This window comes from Vigna angularis, chromosome 1 (genome assembly GCF_016808095.1).
Source record: "Vigna angularis cultivar LongXiaoDou No.4 chromosome 1, ASM1680809v1, whole genome shotgun sequence".
NCBI classification, from domain to species: Eukaryota; Viridiplantae; Streptophyta; class Magnoliopsida; order Fabales; family Fabaceae; genus Vigna; species Vigna angularis.
This window is the reverse complement of record NC_068970.1, coordinates 63,788,615-63,808,024: the sequence shown is the minus strand read 5'-3', so window position 1 is coordinate 63,808,024 and position 19,410 is coordinate 63,788,615. Positions and strand designations below refer to the sequence as shown.

Below are 19,410 nucleotides of genomic sequence, written 5' to 3'. Positions count from 1 at the left end.
CTTTTGTTAATACTTTCTAATGAATCAGCTACGAAGAATGTTTTTAATTCTTCTACTGCAGCTCTAGCCTTTGCTATATGAGAAATCATATCGTGATTGACTTGTTTGAGAGAGGATACTTTTTCGGTTGCATCAAAAAGTCTTTGTATATCATTAGCAAAAATATCTTGAGCTCTTTTCCAAAAAGAGAAACAAGTCTTGTAAGGTCTCATTATATCTAGAACTTCTTGTTCAACCGATTGCCACAACACAGCACATAACTGGAAGTCTAGTTTCTGCCATTGGGGTTTTTCTTCCTCCGAGACCATAGATGCATCTTGTTCAAGGTGATTATGGTGTCCTTGACCAAGAAACCATAATTCCACCGCAGAAGACCATGACAAATAATTTTTCCAATTCAACTTTGCAGATGTAATGATAGGAGTTGCAGAGAAGGAAGAATTAATTCCAGAAGAAGCCATTCCAGATCTGAAAAAAAAACTGAAACAGAGACAAATAACTTTAGGGAGAAAAACCCTAGGTCTTGAACAAAAACACCAGAACACAAAACGCAGTGCCTAAACACGCTCAGGGAGCTCAGGCGAGACGACTGGTGGAGACGCGGTGTCGCTCTGACACCGGGAGGGTGGCGCGTGAGATGCACGCGCCTGAGACTCGCCGGAGAAAGGTGGCGCGTGTGGGAGCGTGCGGCGACGAATGAGACGGTGACCACCAGGGTTGGGTCGCGCTTCTCAGGGCGAACCTAACCCTTGACTTCGCCGGAGGAAAGGCGACGGTGGACAGCGGCGGCGGCGACGGCGGCGGTGACGGCGACGGCGGCGGTAGTGACGGAGATGACAGAAGCCAGATTTTGTCCCGCTCTGATACCATGTTAAATAACTACATAAGTAGTTTTTATTTCTTAGATGATATATTACAATGTGTGATACTCTATAAATAGAGTATGTAGTAGGTGGGAATTAATCCCAACCATCAAAGTTGGGCTACACAGTAGCTACACAGTAACATATGCATAATACATTTCAACAGTTCATATAATTCAAAGGATATATGTGTATATATTGCTGTTCCATGAACCCAAAATACTTATTGTTCAATATTAAGTTCTGTTTTATATGGTGATGAATTTCAAGATAATTGTTCCGTTATGATATTCTATGCCTCCAAGATAAACTTTATTCCCTGGATTAAACACAAATTTCCTTCATGGAACTTCTATCGGTATCATTACTACCGTTCCTGTTATTTCTTGGAGGTGTTATTAATCTGAGACAAATAATTAGTTTTGGAGAACTTGCCTAAGGAATCTCGTTTTTTTCTTCGAGATAAATAACTACACAGCATGGAAATTGAAAAATTAAAAATCTTTAAATTTCTTTTGGCTAAATTTCAAAATATATTGTTCTTTTCTTTATGAAACTTTGCCATGCAGTGACAACTCTTTTCACTATTGAATTATGGCTTACTGAAAATTATTGTTGATTATTTTAATTGGCATCGGTTACTTGATAAGTGTTTTTGCCAGCTAAGGTGCATCTGTGGCTGGAGAATGTTATTGTATGCCTGTTGTTATCTCCATTTTTTATTGGTTGTTATCTCCATTTGTTATTGGTTGCTTTCCTGGGTTGATTTTGTTCGTATTATTATGACATCCAGGTGAGATGTGTTGCTTCAGACTTAGAAAGGAAACGGATATGCAGCGGCGGTCGCAATGGGCTTCTAAGGCTGTGGGATGCAACCATTAATATTTGAGCTTGTTCGATTAATGCATGTTCACGTTTGTAAATTGTAATAATTTTATAGGTGAAATTCCCTCCAACATTTTGTTTATTTCCCTTATAGTAAATGTAATGTGCAAGATATGTATGATAGTTCAAGTTGTGACTACTTGTAATTTTGTGGTTTAGTGGTTGTTGTACACTGAATTTACATACTGCGACGAAGAGCAAATTTTGTGAGTTTAGATTTAGCAATATCTGTCACTAAGGCTGTAATTGATTTCGCTACGTTATGTTTGCTTCTACATAACAACATTCAAGGTATGCCTGATTAATCGGAAATTTGGTACAAAACAAACCAATCATGACACCTTAAGCTTCGAAAACCTAACGGTTTACGGAGTTTCATGTAAACTTCTGTAACATGTGCATGACTTTCATTGGTTTTGATGATAAATACGTGTTCTCAGTACATTTTTTAAAAAATAGTTCTACACATAATAAGTTGGAACTTACTATAAAAGAAATTAAGACTTATCTTATATGGTATGGTGTCTTACCATTTATATTTATATTAAATCTTACTTTCTAATATAAGAGAAATCAATTTATCCGCATATTGATTATCTTGTATGAAAGTATAAGAATATTTAAATTCAATTTATTTACAAATTTCCATACACTTTTTTTATCTTCCTCTAAGTGATTAAGAAATAATTTGTAAAGAAAAAGTTGTATGAAATCACTTTCCGATCAAATATGCCTGTAGCAAGCTAGCTGAGAATATGTTCACTATTTAGAACAACACCCACGATTTTTTGTGTACAACGAATTCTACATTTCTAGATATGCAGAAAAACTCGATTTTACCTCTATTCATACACACGGTCAAATTGTTAGTCTATGAAATGGTTTGATATGTACAAAATGGTTTGATATGTGAGTACAACGAGTTCTACATTTCTAGAAATGCAAAAAACCTCAATATATTTATCTCTACTCTCGAACAAACCAATACACATTGTCAAACTGTTAGTCAACAAAGTGATTTGATATATGGGGAGAAATTCTTTCATATTCGTTGTTATGCACACATACATATTGAATTTGATTGCTCAAGAATGATTAAAGATACAAAGTAATGTTTTGGATCAAATTAAAAATAATATCAAATATGTTAAGAGTTCGGAGACTAGAATGCTAAAATTCAAACAATATCTTTAAAAGTTTACTAATGTTGACACATTATGTGGGTAGTCTATTCCTCACACTATGAAAGTTAACATAGTTGTTGAAATATCCACGTGTTTTTTAGGGGTTTGTCATTGGTTGATGAATCTTACAAATATTTTCCTTCAGAGGAAGAGTGGGAGAGGGTTGAAAAAAAAATCAAAAGTTCTTATTGCTTTTTTGTGATGCACAACCGTAATTTTTGTCACACAAGCTACTCTACCTTCAATTTGTATTTTTTACAAGTTTGAAAGATTCAAAGTTTGTTCATTGAGAATGTTAAGGATAGGGATGAAGTCACCAAAAAATATGGCTAAATTGAAGATGGTCAAATTTGAAAAATATTGAAATGAATATTGTGCTTACTTTTAAAGTAATTTTAGACTCAAGAATGAAATTAAAAACATTGGCCTTTTACTTTGAAAAAAATTGATCCACTTACTTGGGAACCAAAATTGGAAAAAAATCAAGAAAAAATTGTATAAACTACTTGCTTAATATAATAGTAAAGGTGTCTCAACATCATCAAATGTTTTAAAGCAAACATGGACAATCTTCATCCTTATACGCTTCTCATTGAAGCTTTTTTATGTAAGTTGATTGTTTATTTATTTTCTATTACAATTTCTTTTTGTTGCAATTGTTCATTATGCATTTTAAAAACTTATTATATTATAATAGGAATTAAAAGAGTGCAAGTATCAATTAAACAATAAATCTCGAAAGACTCAACTTGACACATGCTAGGATGAATCAATTATAGATTTTGATTTTTTTTTAGAGCACATGGATGTCTTCGAGTGGTGAAAAATAATAGTCAAAGATTTTTTGTTCTATCTTTAATGGTTAAAGACCTATTAAGCATTCTAATATCCACTTTTTGCTTAAGAATGTGAAAGCAATTATCTTCACTTCTAGTTGGAAACATGGATTTGTTGTTAAAGATAATTATTTCAGTTTACTTGATACTATTTATACTTGATACTATTTTTATTGTAAATTCATACTTGATTCTATTTTTATTGATACTATTTTTGTTTCAATGTATGCGACAAATGATGGAAAGGATATTAATTATCAAATGTACTGCAACGTGAAGTATCATCCAAAATTGCATCCAATGTTATTGATATGGAAAATGAAGAATGACAAACTACCGTGGTGTTAAAATTCTCTTGAGGACTTTTTATTTAAGAAAATTAATTTATTTGAGATTTTTCTGAAGTTTTGATTATTTTTTGATCTCGATTTTTTTTCTCTTTTTTATGCAAAGGAAGAAAGAGAGCAATAGAGTGGAAGAGCTAGAAATATTGTTGGGAATTATATTTGCTTTTTGTTGAACCATACAATGACTTTGATCTGATTGACATTATTGAATTGTGATTGTCATGGTTGAATTGTTGGGCATTTTTTTAATCTTTTATTAAACAATAGATTTTTATTGTCGGACAGTTTTTTAAATGTAGTTGCTTTCTCTGGTCGTAATGAGTTTGCTGTGTTTGAAAATAATGATAGATATTTGTTGTCCTTTTATTGTTGCTGAAGTATGTGGCAAATGTGAAATATCTAAAGTGGATGCCATTAGTATAAAATGAATAGTTTTTTTTTTTTTTTAAATTCATGCATTTTTTGTTATCCGAACAATAAGTACACTAAGCAAAAACAAATGTTGATGTAATTTAAATTAAAAACGAAGACATTGACATTTTATTCAATTTTTAAAAAATAAATTTTAAACAAAAACGAGAATATTATTTTAATTATGTAATTATAGTCTTTGACTATTATTTTTGACTCACTATCAATTTTTATTTATTCTAACTTCATCTTATCATATTCTTATTTTATTTTCATCATCAGAGTCAGCTGGGAGAATGAAAATAATAGTGGGATGAGTTTATGATAATTTTTATAATATAACATAATACTACTAATAATACATTATTATTATTAACAACAGCTGTCATGTAACAGAATGTTTGATTTTTGTGAAATTAATTCAAAACTTCAAAATTGAATTTATTAAAACTAATATTGTTATAATAATAAAAACAATTTTTTTAAAGAATTAACAAAATATATTTTTAGAAAATCGACCTAATTCAAAAATTTAAGAACATATTTTATAATAAACACATTTAACATTATTAATTTGAGACGATAAAAATCATGTAAATATTAATATAGTATCTATGATAATAAAACACATTACATATATATATATATATATATTCTTATATATTAATTTAGCCTTTTAAAAATGTCGGTCCAAAATTGATGCAATGATGTTATCCTATTAAGAAATAATACTTGATTAAAAACATAATTTAAAAAACAAATCCTTCTTTTAGCAAGTTGTAGTTTTTTCCATAAGCCAGCAAAAGATAAAAAGGGGAAAGCAAAACAACGCCGTTGCCGGGGATCGAACCCGGGTCACCCGCGTGACAGGCGGGAATACTCACCACTATACTACAACGACTTGATGATATGAGGTTTTAATTTATAATAATTATCATTAATTGAATATATAAGTATTCTTCATTCCTATATTTACAGGGTATTTATGGAATATATATCGAGTATAAGAAAGATTTATATCTCAAAGAAAATAGTGATGAATATTAACTGGTTAATATTATCCACGTAAATAGTTAAATTTGAAGTATAAAAAACTGGGTAATTTTAAAAGTTTACAATCAAATTAAATATGCTATAAAAAGTAAAACGTGTCGCACTCATACGGAAGAAATAAAAATAAGAAAATAATAATATTATAACGATTATGAATGATAATATTTGTTTATGGCAATAAATAAGCAGTAAGTAATATCGAGAGAGAAATATCGAAAACAAAATATGTAAAAAAGGCAATATATATATATATATATATATATATTGTACAGTACCTATAAATATTATGGTAAAACTTAGTATTCAGTTTTTATTTTGAAGGATATTTTCGTTGATTTCAAAACATCACGTAATGTTTTTCTCTTTTAATAATTTTTTTTTAATATTTTCCTTTTTTTAGTATAGTGGCTTGAGTTATCAAAAACTACACTTTATTTTTATGTTTAATATTATGTTAGATCCAATTAATATATATATTTTTCTCATGTAACAATTACAAATAGCTATTCCATAAGATTTTTTTTTATTGCTAATAATATGACACGCCTCTGTACTAAGACTATTCCTACAGTTTGTTATACGAATTCAGTTAACAAACTTTTTTATCTTAAAACACCTCCATGAAATTCGGTAAATTAAAAATATTTATTTAAATTAAAACTTCAATATCATCAAGTCGTTGTAGTATAGTGGTAAGTATTCCCTGTCACGCGGGTGACCCGGGTTCGATCCCCGGCAACGGCGTTGTTTTTGTTTATCATCATGCGTTTTATTTCTGTTTTTCCTGTTACTTTCCAACCTAGCTTCCTCGATTCTTCTTTTCTAGGGTTTATCTTTTATGTTTGTGTTTGATTGACGTTTGAAAAAATGAACATTTGTAGTTTTTGGGTGTCGTCCATGAAAATCCCCTTTCACGGGTGTCGATTCTCAAGGCCCTTCTTCTCTCTATCTTCTTCGTCTCGCAATCGCATTATGACCATTCAAAGTTCTTCTTCTTCTACTTCTTCTGCTTCCATATCAACCGAGTCCAAAGAGAAGAAGAAGGAAAATTTACCTTGGTTAATCGTTGGCCTCGGCAATCCAGGCAAAAAGTACGCTGCCACTCGCCACAATGTCTGTCAGTCACACTATGCATACCCTCTCCATCTTTTCATTTTGGATAGTTATAAAATCAGTTTTGCGTTGCTTTTTTTGACATTTATATTATTATAACCTGTTTTGGAGCTTTATATTTTCAGGTGGGCTTTGAGATGGTTGATGCCATAGCTGAAGCTGAAGGGATATCTATGAACACTGTTTCCTTCAAAGCTTTATTTGGGAAAGGTTAGATAGACCTTGACAAAACCCTGCCTCTAATATTTCTCTTCAGTTAATTTGGTTTTATCTTTTCATAGAGACATGTCAGTCAGCTTTAAAATTCAAAGTCTAGGTTATTGGTAAAGATATGATTTCTTTCTTGCTCCTAGATATCACAAGTAGGAATAATGCTTGTTTTCTTTTTCTGCAATGCTTCTAACCATTGTGTTATCTCACTGTACAAAGTTACGAGCATTTTGGTTTATCTCGCGGGTGGCAATTTTTTGGGAGCTGTCTTACATGTCAATTGTACAATTTAAAATACATATACAATTTAACCAATATATAATAAGTTTTAGTGTCGGTTAGTTTATGCCACTATTTCGGATTGATAGATATGATATGCCTTGCATACTTCTAACGTATATGTCTGAACTCTGAATTCCTAACTCCCCATCATCCTTACCTGTTTTAGCATCATTTTTGTATTCAGTTTTCTGCGGTATGATGATAACTTTTACTTTTTAGATAAGCCCAATTGCGTTGTGGTTCGGGATTTCTGTTGTTGTTAAGTGCGATAGAAGTTTCTTGCCAAACCTGAATCCATTTGTATTTAATCACCAAACTAATGTAGTTGCCATGTTATGGTTTTTGCTTAAATTTTCAAATATTGCAGACAGACGCTGGTTCCACAAGCTTTCAGAATATTGGTGATAAAAGCAAATGGATAAAAATTTAAGTATTTGCATGTTCCCATTCGTGACGGAAATTGTTTTCTGGTTGCAGGTTTAATAGGTGATGTCCCAGTCATACTTGCAAAACCACAGACTTTTATGAATTCTAGCGGTGAATCTGTACGTGTGTATCTGGATATAATGTTCAAATGTTTTAAAGCAATGACATTTTGTTGTAGCTATGCTATGATGACTCGTGTTTACTCTTATGACATCAATTATTTCTTTTAATTTAAAGCTCTTTCTTAAGGTCAAATTTATACATTTTATTATATAGTCATGTATTATATGGTTTTTTAAAAAAATTCCATGTCTACATGTCCATGTCCTTGTCATAATATATCTATATTCCAAGTTGGACCTTCACTTCCTACGAATTCACTGTAATAAATATTATATTTTGATTATTATGGGTTGTTGTTTCGATCTATTTTGAAGGTTGGGGCCATAGTTTCGTACTACAAGATTCCACTAAAGCAAGTACTTGTGGTATAATATCTATGCTATGACTACTTTGTTCTTTTTACTTTTAAAGCAATATGGCATTGATAATTTTCTTTTTCAGATCTTTGATGACTTGGATTTACCTTTTGCTAAATTGCGGCTTCTACCAAAGGGTGGACATGGAGGCCACAATGGGTAATTATAATTTTCTTTATTTGCGCACTCTTTTTGCTACAGAACCGGGTGTGTGCTTGCTTTGGCACCTTTGAATATAAATCAACATGTCCATTGTTGTGAATAGCAAGGCCGGGATTGTTCGTATTTCTGAAAGTTGACATGTGATATTTATCTTCCTTTAGTCACACCCACAAGGTCAGGGAAATGCTTAGCTAGAAAAATACTTTGTTGCACAATCATCTTTTTTCATGCTCATCTGGATCAAGGAAAAATATTAGGTTGTGGGATGCTAGACTCGCATGCCTTGTCTTGGAAAGTAACTATTTATTTTCATCTGATGAGGTTACATTTTTTGCATTCTGTCTAATGATCAAGATGATATCCTCGCTCAGTCTTGGGGCAAAGGGTGTTTGAGTGGCCTTGTTGTACAACCAGTACAAACATACAGAGAACTAGAAAAATTACTATAGGGAAAAAAAGTGAACAACTCCCTTTCTCTGCTGAAATAATATGTAGGGATAAATCAGCCTCCTTGTCTCTGCATCAAATCATTTGATTTATGTGGTTTTTTACTGTGCAAGTTTAAGAAACTCTTTTCTTGTGTTGGGATTGGAGGGGGGGAGTGCATTGGGGGAACTGTATATAAGTTGTGGAAGAGGGTGGAAAGAAGGTTGCAATATTCTGAGGGCAGGCATGCCGGAAGGCTAACTATTTGTATTATGATAATTTATACTGGGTGATATAGCAATAAGCATTTACCTTGTTTCTTTCAAATCGAAAGAGAAATTAAGTGTCACTATTTTCATTTTCCTTGTTTTTTGGCAGAATGAAGAGTGTTATTAATCATTTCAAAGGGAATACTGGTTTTCCTCGTTTAAGAATTGGTAAATTCATACCATTTCAGTAATTTATAATACATCTGTATTACAATAATTTATAATACGATTCTATTTTATTGCTGATTAGGCATCGGACGACCTCCCGGTAAAATGGATCCTGTAGCATTTGTTCTTCGCACGTTCACTAAACAGGAAAGAGAAGAGGTATGCATTTTGTTCACTTTTTGAAGTTTGAACTGACAACTGACTTGCCACACATGGAAGTTCTAAACGTTCATAAAATTATCTCAGTTGAGTTTTACATTACAAGATGGAATAGAAGCTCTTCGGATTCTTTTGCTGGAAGGATTTGATAAAAGTGCAACATTTGTTAATAGTGCCAAAAAGATAGAGCAAACAGGTTGAGGAATAGCTTATTGAATATCCTTTTGACAAGTACAAACAAGGATCGTATAGCAAGGAGATACATACTAAAAAAGAGTAAATTCGTTCAAGCAAATATTTATCCATTCTTTAAGAGGCAGTTTCTGCTCATTGAATTCGAACCTGAAGCTTGGAATCTTCGGGTACTATTCTGTTGTGTTTTTTCAATTTTAAGCCCTGCCGGCACCCTGAATTATATAGTGTACAATGTTGTGAAATTATTATTAGGCAGTTGCAGGTAACTTATATAATAATGATCACATAAGATCACTTTCTCTGTTTGTAAAGATCCCATTTTTAGCTGCCAGGAAGTTATAGCTCAAATTCACTCAACATCTGTCTTTTATTCTCTATCACTATGTACTAGAAGGTTTTTCCCATGATTTTTATTGGTTGACAAGACTATTTATACAACACTTGCTGATGCATGATGTGGTCAATGAGTTGTGTTTCTTAATCAAAGTTATTGCGTATAATCTCTGCTTACATATGTACGACAATGCCTATTCTCATTATTTCCAACGTATTATTTAAGCTAAATTAAATAATTTTGATATTGGTTTTCTCTCGAAATTAAATCAATCTGGTCTTATAGAACTAAGATAAATTTATCCTTGAGAATTAAAATTATAACTTAAAATTTAGAAATTAGTTCAGTTTAAATTTTGTCTTTTCATTGGCAGATACTAATAGATGCTAAGTGTTGACTTTTCAGTGCTTGATTCCGTTTTTCAAGCTCATAGTACAAATTAAACAAACTTACTCTTTTACCATTTGTTTCCTCATAAAAATTGAAAGCTTTTTTATATAATTATAATAATTACTTTTTATATAAAAGTTAAAAATATTTTATAACTATTTTTAATACATGTTTTTATTATAAATTTACAAATCCTATTCTATAGTTATTAGTAAAAAAACATGGATATCTACTTTTATTTCATTGTAGGTAATTATTTTGATTTAAAAATAGTTAAATTTAAAGAAACATTTATTTAAAAGTAGAATGGTAAGATAATTATTTTATTTAAAAAATGTATTTAAATAAACATTTACTTAAATGATAAAAATGATAAATTAAAAAGAAAAATCTTATTATTAATGTTGTTAAAATGGGTCACGAGTTTGGTCTACCAGTTGGCTATGACTTGTTGGTTTACTTAATTATAAATTTTTGTTTTTTTCAATTTAAAAAAATTAACAATTTTTTTCTAACTTAAACCTAAATAAATTTTAGTCTAAAATTATGTTAAACTCTAGAGATAATTAAAAAAAATACAATATAATCTAAATACAATCCAAAATCAAGTTTAAAAACAAAAACATGAATAATTTTTGTGTTATTTATGCATCTATAAAATTAAAGTCTCTAATGGATCCATAATATTTTACTTTCTTGAAACATCTTTTTTTTTATCCTTGTCTAAAGTACTATTTATCATTGTCTAAAATATAATAAAAAAATATTAATTAATAATATTGAAAGACAAAGTTAAGTAATTTTGTGAATTAATCTAACTCACGAAAGATTAAACTTGGATGAATTTGACTCAAAATTAATCCGTATCAAAATTTTAATTTTTTTTTCAATCTAATTAAGTTGGAACTCCTAGTTAGGAGTTTAAACCAAATACTAGTTAATATAAAAACATAAGATAAGTAAAGAATAAATAAATTTTACAATTTTATTTGTATATTTTTTTGGGAGATAGATTTTACTATAAATAGTTATTTTCGTTTAAAAAATAATTAAATTTTAGAAGTAAAATATTAAAAAAACTGGTTAAATAAAAAAAATCACATAAAAGGTAATTTAATTAAATAACTATTTTAATTTAAAAAATATTTAAAAGATAAAATTGAAGATGAATCCCAAAAAGTTGAATTATTATAAATATTCTATCGTATAGATAATATTATAATTTTTTTATATGTATAAAGTTTAATAACTATAACAAACTTTAACAATTTTTTTCAATTTATTTAATCAAAACAACAACTTTTTAATTATACTTTTAGTTTTATTATCATAAAAATGTGCACACTTCCAACTTTCTCAAGAATAAAGATAACAATTACTTCACTAAGAAAATAAAATCTTGGTATAACACCATGAACACGTAGTTTGTTTGTTTGTACAGATCTGAAGGGCCCAACCCAAGACGTGGCATGGATTGAATCCCAGAAAACCCGCCATCCTCTCTTCATTCTTTTTCATTTCCTTCTCACTGCTCTTTCTTTGCACTCTTTCTCATCTAAACCCTTCAATCTCAACTTTCTCTTACTCAAATCAGTCATGTATGGCGGTGGTCAGTGTTCATTCTTTTCTTTCCTATCTCCTTTTCAGCTTTCGTAATCTCTGATTTTCGTTTTCATTTTAATCTTTTTGTTCGTAATTCACAGACGAAGTATCAGCCATAGTAATAGACCTGGGTTCGCATACATGCAAAGCCGGTTACGCTGGCGAAGATGCTCCCAAGGCCGTTTTCCCCTCTGTAAGTGTCTCTTTTAACTGTGACCTACACTCTTAGCAAACCTTCTATTCTTGCTTTTTTCCATCAAATAGAAATTGAAATGCTCATCTGTTTTAAGCTTATGCAGCATTCACTAACCTAAACTTCCGAAAATTCTTGTATTCTTCTTGTGTTTTTTTAATCTTAAGTGCGTCTTATTAATATGGATTTTATATATGGAAAAGGTTTCTCAAGCCTTACACACCTTAGCGAGGATTCATTTCATAGAATGTATAATTTGTAAGACTGAATTTTTGTATGCAAAATTTTTGGGGATTGAGTTGACACACATTACTATTGAGGATGAGATTGTATATTGAGTTGTCCATGTTTTGAGCAGTTATATTAATTTTACACTGTTATTCATTTTCAGTTCTGCTCTGGAATTTTGTCCTGTAATAGTTAACATGACCTAATTTCAGTAGTTGATGGTATAATCAATAATCAATGCATGCATATGAATAACAAATCATGATGCATGCGTTGACATATAATTGATTTTCTCTAGATAATACCTGGTTTACATTTTCTTTATTTGAACCAAATCCATTCATGTAGTGAATTGATAACTATTGGTGCTTGATCTTAAATAATACTGTTGGAGAATCCATAACAAGTTTTTGTAAGGGATATCTGTAAAATTTATAGTAGTTACATATAGTGATTGGTTATTTAGGTTGTTGGTGCAATTGATCAAATGGACATTGATGGACCTGTTCATGCTGGAGTGTCATCTGGATCTGCTGTGGATTTACAAAACAATAAAAAAAATCATGAATCTGACAGAACCAAGGAAAAATGCAAACTTTATGTAGGATCTCAGTCCTTGGGATACCGTCGAGACTATATGGAGGTATTTGAAATATCTGCTAAATTAGGCTTTAATTAACTCAGTTTTGTACTAATTATGTTCTTTTTTGGTAATTTATCTGGTATACTGTTCAGCTGCTCTCACCATTGAAGAATGGAGTTATTGTTGACTGGAATATTGTTGACAACATATGGGATCATGCTTTGAGGTTGTTTCTGAATACTGAAAAATTGTATAATCTGGAATGAAAGATCATCATTTTCTTCTCTTCTTTTGGATGGTATACAGGATCATTATTTTCTTTACATATCATATGCAGTTGTGGATTGCCAAGGTTCTTACTTTGGAATCTTGTGATGGTTTTTATCATATGTGGTGGTCCCAAGAATTTTTCAACTCTAGTATGTAGAGAGTAAAAAGGGGATATGTGTGGTTGAGATATACCGTTATTTATGCTAGGACACATGTTACACTAATCTCATTTTATGTTTACCAATCCGAGTTGTATGCGTGATGTTTTTCCATCTGTGTCAAGTATTGTTCTCTAATGCATTGCTGTTAATTTATTCTTCTCTTTTTATGTTTTATTCTACTATTCACTGTGACTGTTTTTTCAGGGAATGCCTCTTAGTTGATCCTAAAGAGCGTCCAATGCTACTTGCCGAACAATGTTCCAACACTCAAGAACAGAGAGAAAGGTATTCTGATAGAAGTACCCATCCCCCTCTCATTTCAGTTTTTGGTTTTTAGGCTTTTAGTTCTTTACACTATTATATTATTTATGTTCGGTAATAAAGTTTGGTTCAATTATTCGAATTTTAGATTTTCATTTTTATAATTCTTTTCTTTCTGTATCAGGGCAGCAGAACTTATGTTTGAAAAATATAAAGTACCAGCATTGTTTTTGGCGAAGAATGCGGTAAGTTGTATGATTTTTACTGCTCTGTTCATATCTTAATTTTACATGCAAGTTGCAACAAAAAAAATTAGTGATAAAAAATGCATTTTATATAGTTTGAACTAGTTAATGAAGGAGTCTTTCTTGACACCAGGTTCTCACATCTTTTGCATCAGGGCGTGCTACCTCATTAGTTGTTGATAGGTATGAGATTTTTTAAGCTGATGACAAATAGTTTGGTTCTGTGTTGATGATAATGTTCAATAGAATGGCCAGATTGGGTACTTGTGAATTCTGTTGGGAAGATAGTGCAATACACTTGTTTTCCTTTTTATTTTTCAGTATGTGACTAAATTTTTGTTGTCACTTTACTTTTAATTCATTGATTGTAGTTGACACACATTATAATACTACATTTCTGATGAGTAGATAGTGCAATACACTTGTCTTCCTTTTTATTTTTCAGTATGTGACTAAATTTTTGTTGTCACTTTACTTTAAATTCATTGATTGTAGTTGACATGCCACATTATAATACTACATTTCTGATGAGTAGTTTTGTTCATTATTTCAAAATTTAGTGGTGCTGGATCAACTACAGTTGCACCAGTACTGGATGGTTATGTTCTTCAAAAGGTATTATTTGCTATCTTGAAAAATAGAACTCATATTTGATGACCTGGTCCATTTTTTTACATGCTTATTATTGTATTTAATGTTATTTTAATACTAATTTTATTAATTACACTTTTCTTTGTGTGAATTATTGCTCTGAAAACATCTTATTTCATTAAGAAGATCACTACTGGATTTGGGTTTTAAGTAAGTCATTGATATATTTCTTAAAGATATTTAATATGATGTGATAAATTATCTGATCTTCTTTTGCTGACTATGAAAGAACATGGTAAAAGGTACTGTTTTAAAATTTGTGACGAAAACTGGGAATTTTCCAATTGTATAATCACGACAACAATTATTTTTAGCATGTAAGAAAATTGTTGAGTTGCTTTTGGTATTCACCCTTGTATGAAGGAGTATAATTGTGGCATTGTCAAAATAATATGATTATTCATGGTTTTCAAGATTTCTTTCTTTTTAGCTTATCTTTAATCATTGCTTTTGTCACTGTTGTGGCTAAAAGGCCCTCATAACAATTATCATATCTGAGGTAATATTTAGGACAGCTTCCCAATTGTCGTGTACCAGAGCAGTCACCGTGATAGAGCACTTAATTCAATGTTTACAGAAACAAAGCATAATTAAATTGTGAAATACAGGAAGTATTAACTATGAAATTTGCGGCAGGCAATAATGCAAGTTCCCCGATGGTGTCTTTGACATGTTGGCATGCAAGTTCCATTTAGTTTCATGGATGACTATCAATATTAATGTTTCTTCATCTGTCTGTGGGTGATGTTTTACATTTTCTTCCTTGATATATAATTTAGAGGAATTTTTATTATATTTTAATTGTAGCCTTGTATTTTGTGTTTAATGTTTATATAAGTTTCTTGTGTCTACTTATCTCTTTATTTATGTCTACAATAGGCTGTGATAAGTTCTCCTATAGGAGGACAATTTCTGACAGAATGCTTGACGAGAAGTTTGGAAGCCAAAGGTATCACAGTGAGTGACGAAGATGAGCTATTTTAATTGTTTTTATGATCATCTCAATTAAAGTAGCTATATTTATATTTACATTTTTTTGTTAGCCAAGACCTCGATATTCATTCAAGAAAAAGGAAATAAGTCCTGGGAATCTTCAGGTATTTTATAATTGAATTTTTAACTATTTCTCAGTAGCATGTCTTGTTTTTGTGGTTTTGCTTAATTTTTAATTCTTTTTCCCTTGAGTTTTTGAAGTTTGCAATGTCGGGGTGTCAACCTTGAGGTGTTGTATTCCATTGTTGCCCCCAGAGGGCTTCAACTTTGTGGTAGAACTATCATGAAATGGAATAAGGACTCCATTTTCATCTTTTCAAGCCTGATGCCCACTCTTGATCTTGAACTTTATCTACCAATTAATTGTTCAAGTTTGATAACAATGACACGCTTGCTTGTGGTACATTGCTGGAGTGAAAAATGTACATCTATTTTTCTTTCTTGCGTATTCATATCTTTATGACTTGTGTTTTTTCTGATTCATAGATTGTAGACCTTGATTTTCCACATACAACAGAAGGCTACAAACTCTACTGCCAGGTATGTATTCTGCCCATATTTTCTTTTCATGTCTTTATCTCCATTCCTTGCTGATTCATTATCGTGACAGAGGGTTATTGTTGAAGACATCAAGGAATGTGTTTGCCGAACACCAGATTCTCCATATGATGGTTTGTATCCCAATTGTAGTTTCACATAATGTTTTGACTTTTGACCCTTCTTGGTCTAGTTCATTGTATTCTTTGTGGGATATATACAGAAAAGTGCTTTACTTTTGGTGGCATTTGTGTTAGGTTGTGCATTGATTAGCTCTATGTTTGTAATATATTGCTTGAAAATAAAATTTTATTCCATTCTTCAATGATTGATATTAACTGTAGCTCTACTATCGTATTATTTCATAATTCGTGAATGATTATTTTTTAATCTATGGGGCAGTGTATGAGTTTATTAGATTCTTATGATTTAGCTTTATGTTAATTATTATATAAATAGTAAACTGATGTGATTGCTTGCAACTGTAGGGTTTAAACAGCTTTCACAGTTCTCTCGCAAGCTATACATATGTTGGCTTGATTTTTCTTTTGACATCGTTTGTGACACTTGCTCATGGTTTTTTTATGTGTTGATGTAATGAAATTTTTTATTGAAAAAGAAAACATTTATTATATTTAAAACACAAAAATAGTTTAATTTATTTAATTAATTGGAAACATCTACTTGTGTGTATTATTAATTGCTCCTTAACCAGTTCTCTTAGTTAACATTATAATCGGACTCATTTTAACTATGACGGTTTTACCTTTCTGTTTACATTGGATTTCATTATTATCAGATTCCACACGACATGATATCCATTATAATTATTTTTCCATGCAGAGAGTGCGTATTCTAATATTCCTATGACTCCATACGAGCTTCCTGATGGCCAGTGAGTCCAACATTACTTGTATTGAAAATACTCAGGGTTTTTTTTTTTTTAAATTATTTGAATGGTCTTCGGTTCTTGTCTCTGTTATCTTCTGTGTATCTACAAGTATATTTGTTGATTTTAATTGCTTTTTCTGCAATAACCATATAACTTTGATACCATGTATGTCACAGAATTATTGAAGTCGGATCTGATAGATTCAAGATTCCTGATATTCTTTTTAATCCATCTCTTGTTCAGGTGTGTGGCTTTTAGGCTTGGATGTTTTAATTTTATTCAATGGGATTTTTAGCGGTGTTCTGTGCTTCTATGGTTCAGTTCAGTCAAATTTCCATTCCGCACGTCCTCTTATTAATTCACTTCCTTCAATATTATCGCAGACAATCCCTGGCATGGAGATTATTGCAGAAATTGCTCCTTCACTTCGCAGTCTTCCAAAAATAGTATTTTTTCTTTTGTCGTAAATTTTAGTACATTCTTTCTTCCATTGCTCATTGTTTTACCGTGTCTTTTGCAGATCATAGAGAGCATTAATAAGTGTGATGTGGACATTCGTAGAGAACTGTTTAGTACCATACTGGTAACCTTCATATTGATTTGGTGCTCTCCTGTTCCACCTCTTTCTGAGTTTAAGGGTACTTGGACATATTTGAAACTGATTTTGTATATCTCACAGCTTACTGGTGGTACAGCTTCAATGCATCAACTGAAGGAACGCATCGAGAAAGACTTGCTAGAGGTCAAATTTACACAAGCACATATTTTATTAAATGAATGCCAAATTTTTTTATAGGATAAATTTTATTGGTTTGTTTTCTTTAGAATATCCAATGTATTGTACTCATTCTGAATGCCAAATTTCTGATTATCATAAATTTTATCGGCCGGTTTCTTTTAAAATGTCGAATGTTTTTGTCCTTCTTTTCATTCTATTGTTGTAATAAATTTCCCTTTTGCCATATGCCATCATTATCACATACATAAAAACACAATCCACACACTGAAGATTGTGGAAACCTTGAAAAGCTTTGTAGAGAATCGGGGATTGTAAAAAGCCTAGTAATTGCAAAATAAGGCTTTAAAAAACTAGGAGAGGAACACAACCTTCTGTCTGTTTTGTGGAAATTGGTTGGAAAATATTTCAGTATGAAACTATATTATTTACATGTCAGACGTATACTTGAATGATGTTTTTTGGGTTGTAGGCAATTGCTTTTATATTAATATATAAACAAGATGTTTGAGATGTGATTTCTGTTTGTAGGGGTCCCCTCAAGCTGCTAGAGTTAAAGTATTTGTCAGTGGCAATGCTACTGAAAGAAGGTTCAGGTGAGATGTTCATCTGTGCTTGTCTGTATTTTTCTCAATTTCACGCGGCTGTGATGATATTATGATGAGTTGGTTCATGTTGCAACATCTGCTCCAGTTCTCCCTCCTTTCTTCATTAGTTATTTTCACTTTAATGATACAATGCAATTTAAGATGATGTAGCTTGTTTACACATCAAGCTCATTTATCCTTTTAATCATGATGGTAAATATCTTTGCAGTGTTTGGATAGGGGGAAGTATATTGGCTTCTCTTGGCTCCTTCCAGCAGATGTGGTTCTCCAAGTCTGAGTAAGTGTTAACTGATTGCGAAAGAGTTCAGTTATTCAAATTAGATCACCATGAAAACTGACTTAAAAATTCTGTACTCATGATTGTAATCTTTTAAATACAAAGCTAATTCAGTGTGCTATGGATAGGTATGAAGAGCAAGGTGCTTCTTATATCCAAAGAAAATGCCCTTGAGTTTCTAACGGGTGTGATACATGTTGATTCTAAACTAGGCTGATATAGCTACACTGTAACTGGCATAACCTCATTTCCTTTTTTCTGCGTCGCCCTTGATCCCCCTTTCCACATTGTGTAATGAATATGCTATTGACATTGTACTTGATGATGCTAATGCAGTAGTATCCGTGACATTACTTGCAATGCACTTTAACAAAGCCAAAAAGTTGTACCATACTTTTTTGGAGGAAAATGTAAATGTAACAAGTTACAATGTAAAAAAACGTGTATTAATGTCTTCATTAGTTAGGACCAGATTTCTAAGGTTGTTGATATGGGAAGTCTGCTAGATAATCCATGGTACTTGAAAAGAGAAATGTTATTTGTACAACTCATGCAACCAAGGTTAGCAACTGATGAATGTGGGATTGACTATTTAATCCTTATAAATAAATATAAATTTTATAAAATCAATTATGATATCAGGCCAATAAATAAACTTTAAATCTATTTGAATTTTATAAAATTGGATAATATTTATATATATTTATATATTATAAATTGATTTTATTTTTAATTGATCATACTTTATTAATATCATTATTGTAAAATAATAATTTAGGTGTTTTAATAAATAAAAACCTAGTTTTGTAGGGAAAAGGAACAAAGTTAAGTTGCTATGGTGTGGTTGTGAAGGAATAGAATAGAAAAATTCACCTATCAATACATCTCCACATAGTGTTATGTAAAGATCATCATATCCTAAACTTCTTAAAAAAAAAGTAGTAGACTTTAACATTGCAAATTTTTGTGTTGAATGTTTAT

General features: G+C 31.1%; 3 protein-coding genes and 1 non-coding gene across 12 annotated transcripts in view; 3 read left to right on the top strand and 1 right to left on the bottom strand.

The window, feature by feature from the left end:
- LOC108347370 (DENN domain and WD repeat-containing protein SCD1) overlaps positions 1-2,076 on the top strand; it is a 40,315-nt gene extending 38,239 nt beyond the window's left edge. For both annotated transcript variants that reach the window (XM_017586560.2, XM_052873472.1), the window contains one exon: positions 1,657-2,076. In XM_017586560.2, coding sequence (XP_017442049.1) covers positions 1,657-1,752 — 96 coding nt within the window. In that variant the 3' untranslated portion in view covers positions 1,753-2,076. The remainder of the gene's footprint in view (positions 1-1,656) is intronic.
- A 3,279-nt stretch (positions 2,077-5,355) lies between these two features.
- On the bottom strand, positions 5,356-5,427 carry TRNAD-GUC (transfer RNA aspartic acid (anticodon GUC)). Its single transcript has one exon. It is a non-coding gene; the product is annotated as a tRNA-Asp (tRNA).
- An 852-nt stretch (positions 5,428-6,279) lies between these two features.
- On the top strand, positions 6,280-9,825 carry LOC108346902 (peptidyl-tRNA hydrolase, chloroplastic). The gene is made up of 8 exons (XM_017585964.2): positions 6,280-6,692; positions 6,818-6,902; positions 7,662-7,729; positions 8,048-8,098; positions 8,175-8,248; positions 9,056-9,114; positions 9,197-9,273; positions 9,361-9,825. Exons 1-8 carry the CDS (start codon positions 6,447-6,449, stop codon positions 9,472-9,474), a joined length of 774 nt encoding a protein of 257 aa, XP_017441453.1. The 5' UTR covers positions 6,280-6,446; the 3' UTR covers positions 9,475-9,825.
- Positions 9,826-11,616: 1,791 nt separating this feature from the next.
- On the top strand, positions 11,617-18,789 carry LOC108346329 (actin-related protein 4). 8 transcript variants are annotated; one of them, XM_017585386.2, is made up of 20 exons: positions 11,621-11,801; positions 11,896-11,987; positions 12,682-12,858; positions 12,951-13,024; positions 13,434-13,514; positions 13,675-13,735; positions 13,869-13,918; positions 14,296-14,350; positions 15,266-15,343; positions 15,430-15,483; positions 15,866-15,919; positions 15,990-16,050; positions 16,760-16,811; positions 16,985-17,051; positions 17,192-17,254; positions 17,329-17,391; positions 17,488-17,550; positions 18,076-18,140; positions 18,361-18,429; positions 18,558-18,789. In XM_017585386.2, the coding sequence occupies exons 1-20, from the start codon at positions 11,789-11,791 to the stop codon at positions 18,601-18,603; spliced, it is 1,338 nt and encodes a 445-aa protein (XP_017440875.1). In that variant the 5' UTR covers positions 11,621-11,788; the 3' UTR covers positions 18,604-18,789. The 8 variants fall into 8 exon arrangements, 2 of the variants coding, with proteins under 2 accessions (XP_052727967.1, XP_017440875.1); XR_008246601.1 differs by lacking the exons at positions 16,760-16,811; positions 16,985-17,051; positions 17,192-17,254; ... (3 more) ...; positions 18,361-18,429; positions 18,558-18,789 and adding an exon at positions 15,581-15,779 and having other exon boundaries at positions 11,617-11,801; positions 15,266-15,335; positions 15,435-15,483; XR_008246598.1 differs by lacking the exons at positions 16,760-16,811; positions 16,985-17,051; positions 17,192-17,254; ... (3 more) ...; positions 18,361-18,429; positions 18,558-18,789 and adding an exon at positions 15,581-15,779 and having other exon boundaries at positions 11,617-11,801; positions 15,266-15,335.
- The last annotated feature ends 621 nt before the right edge of the window (positions 18,790-19,410 follow it).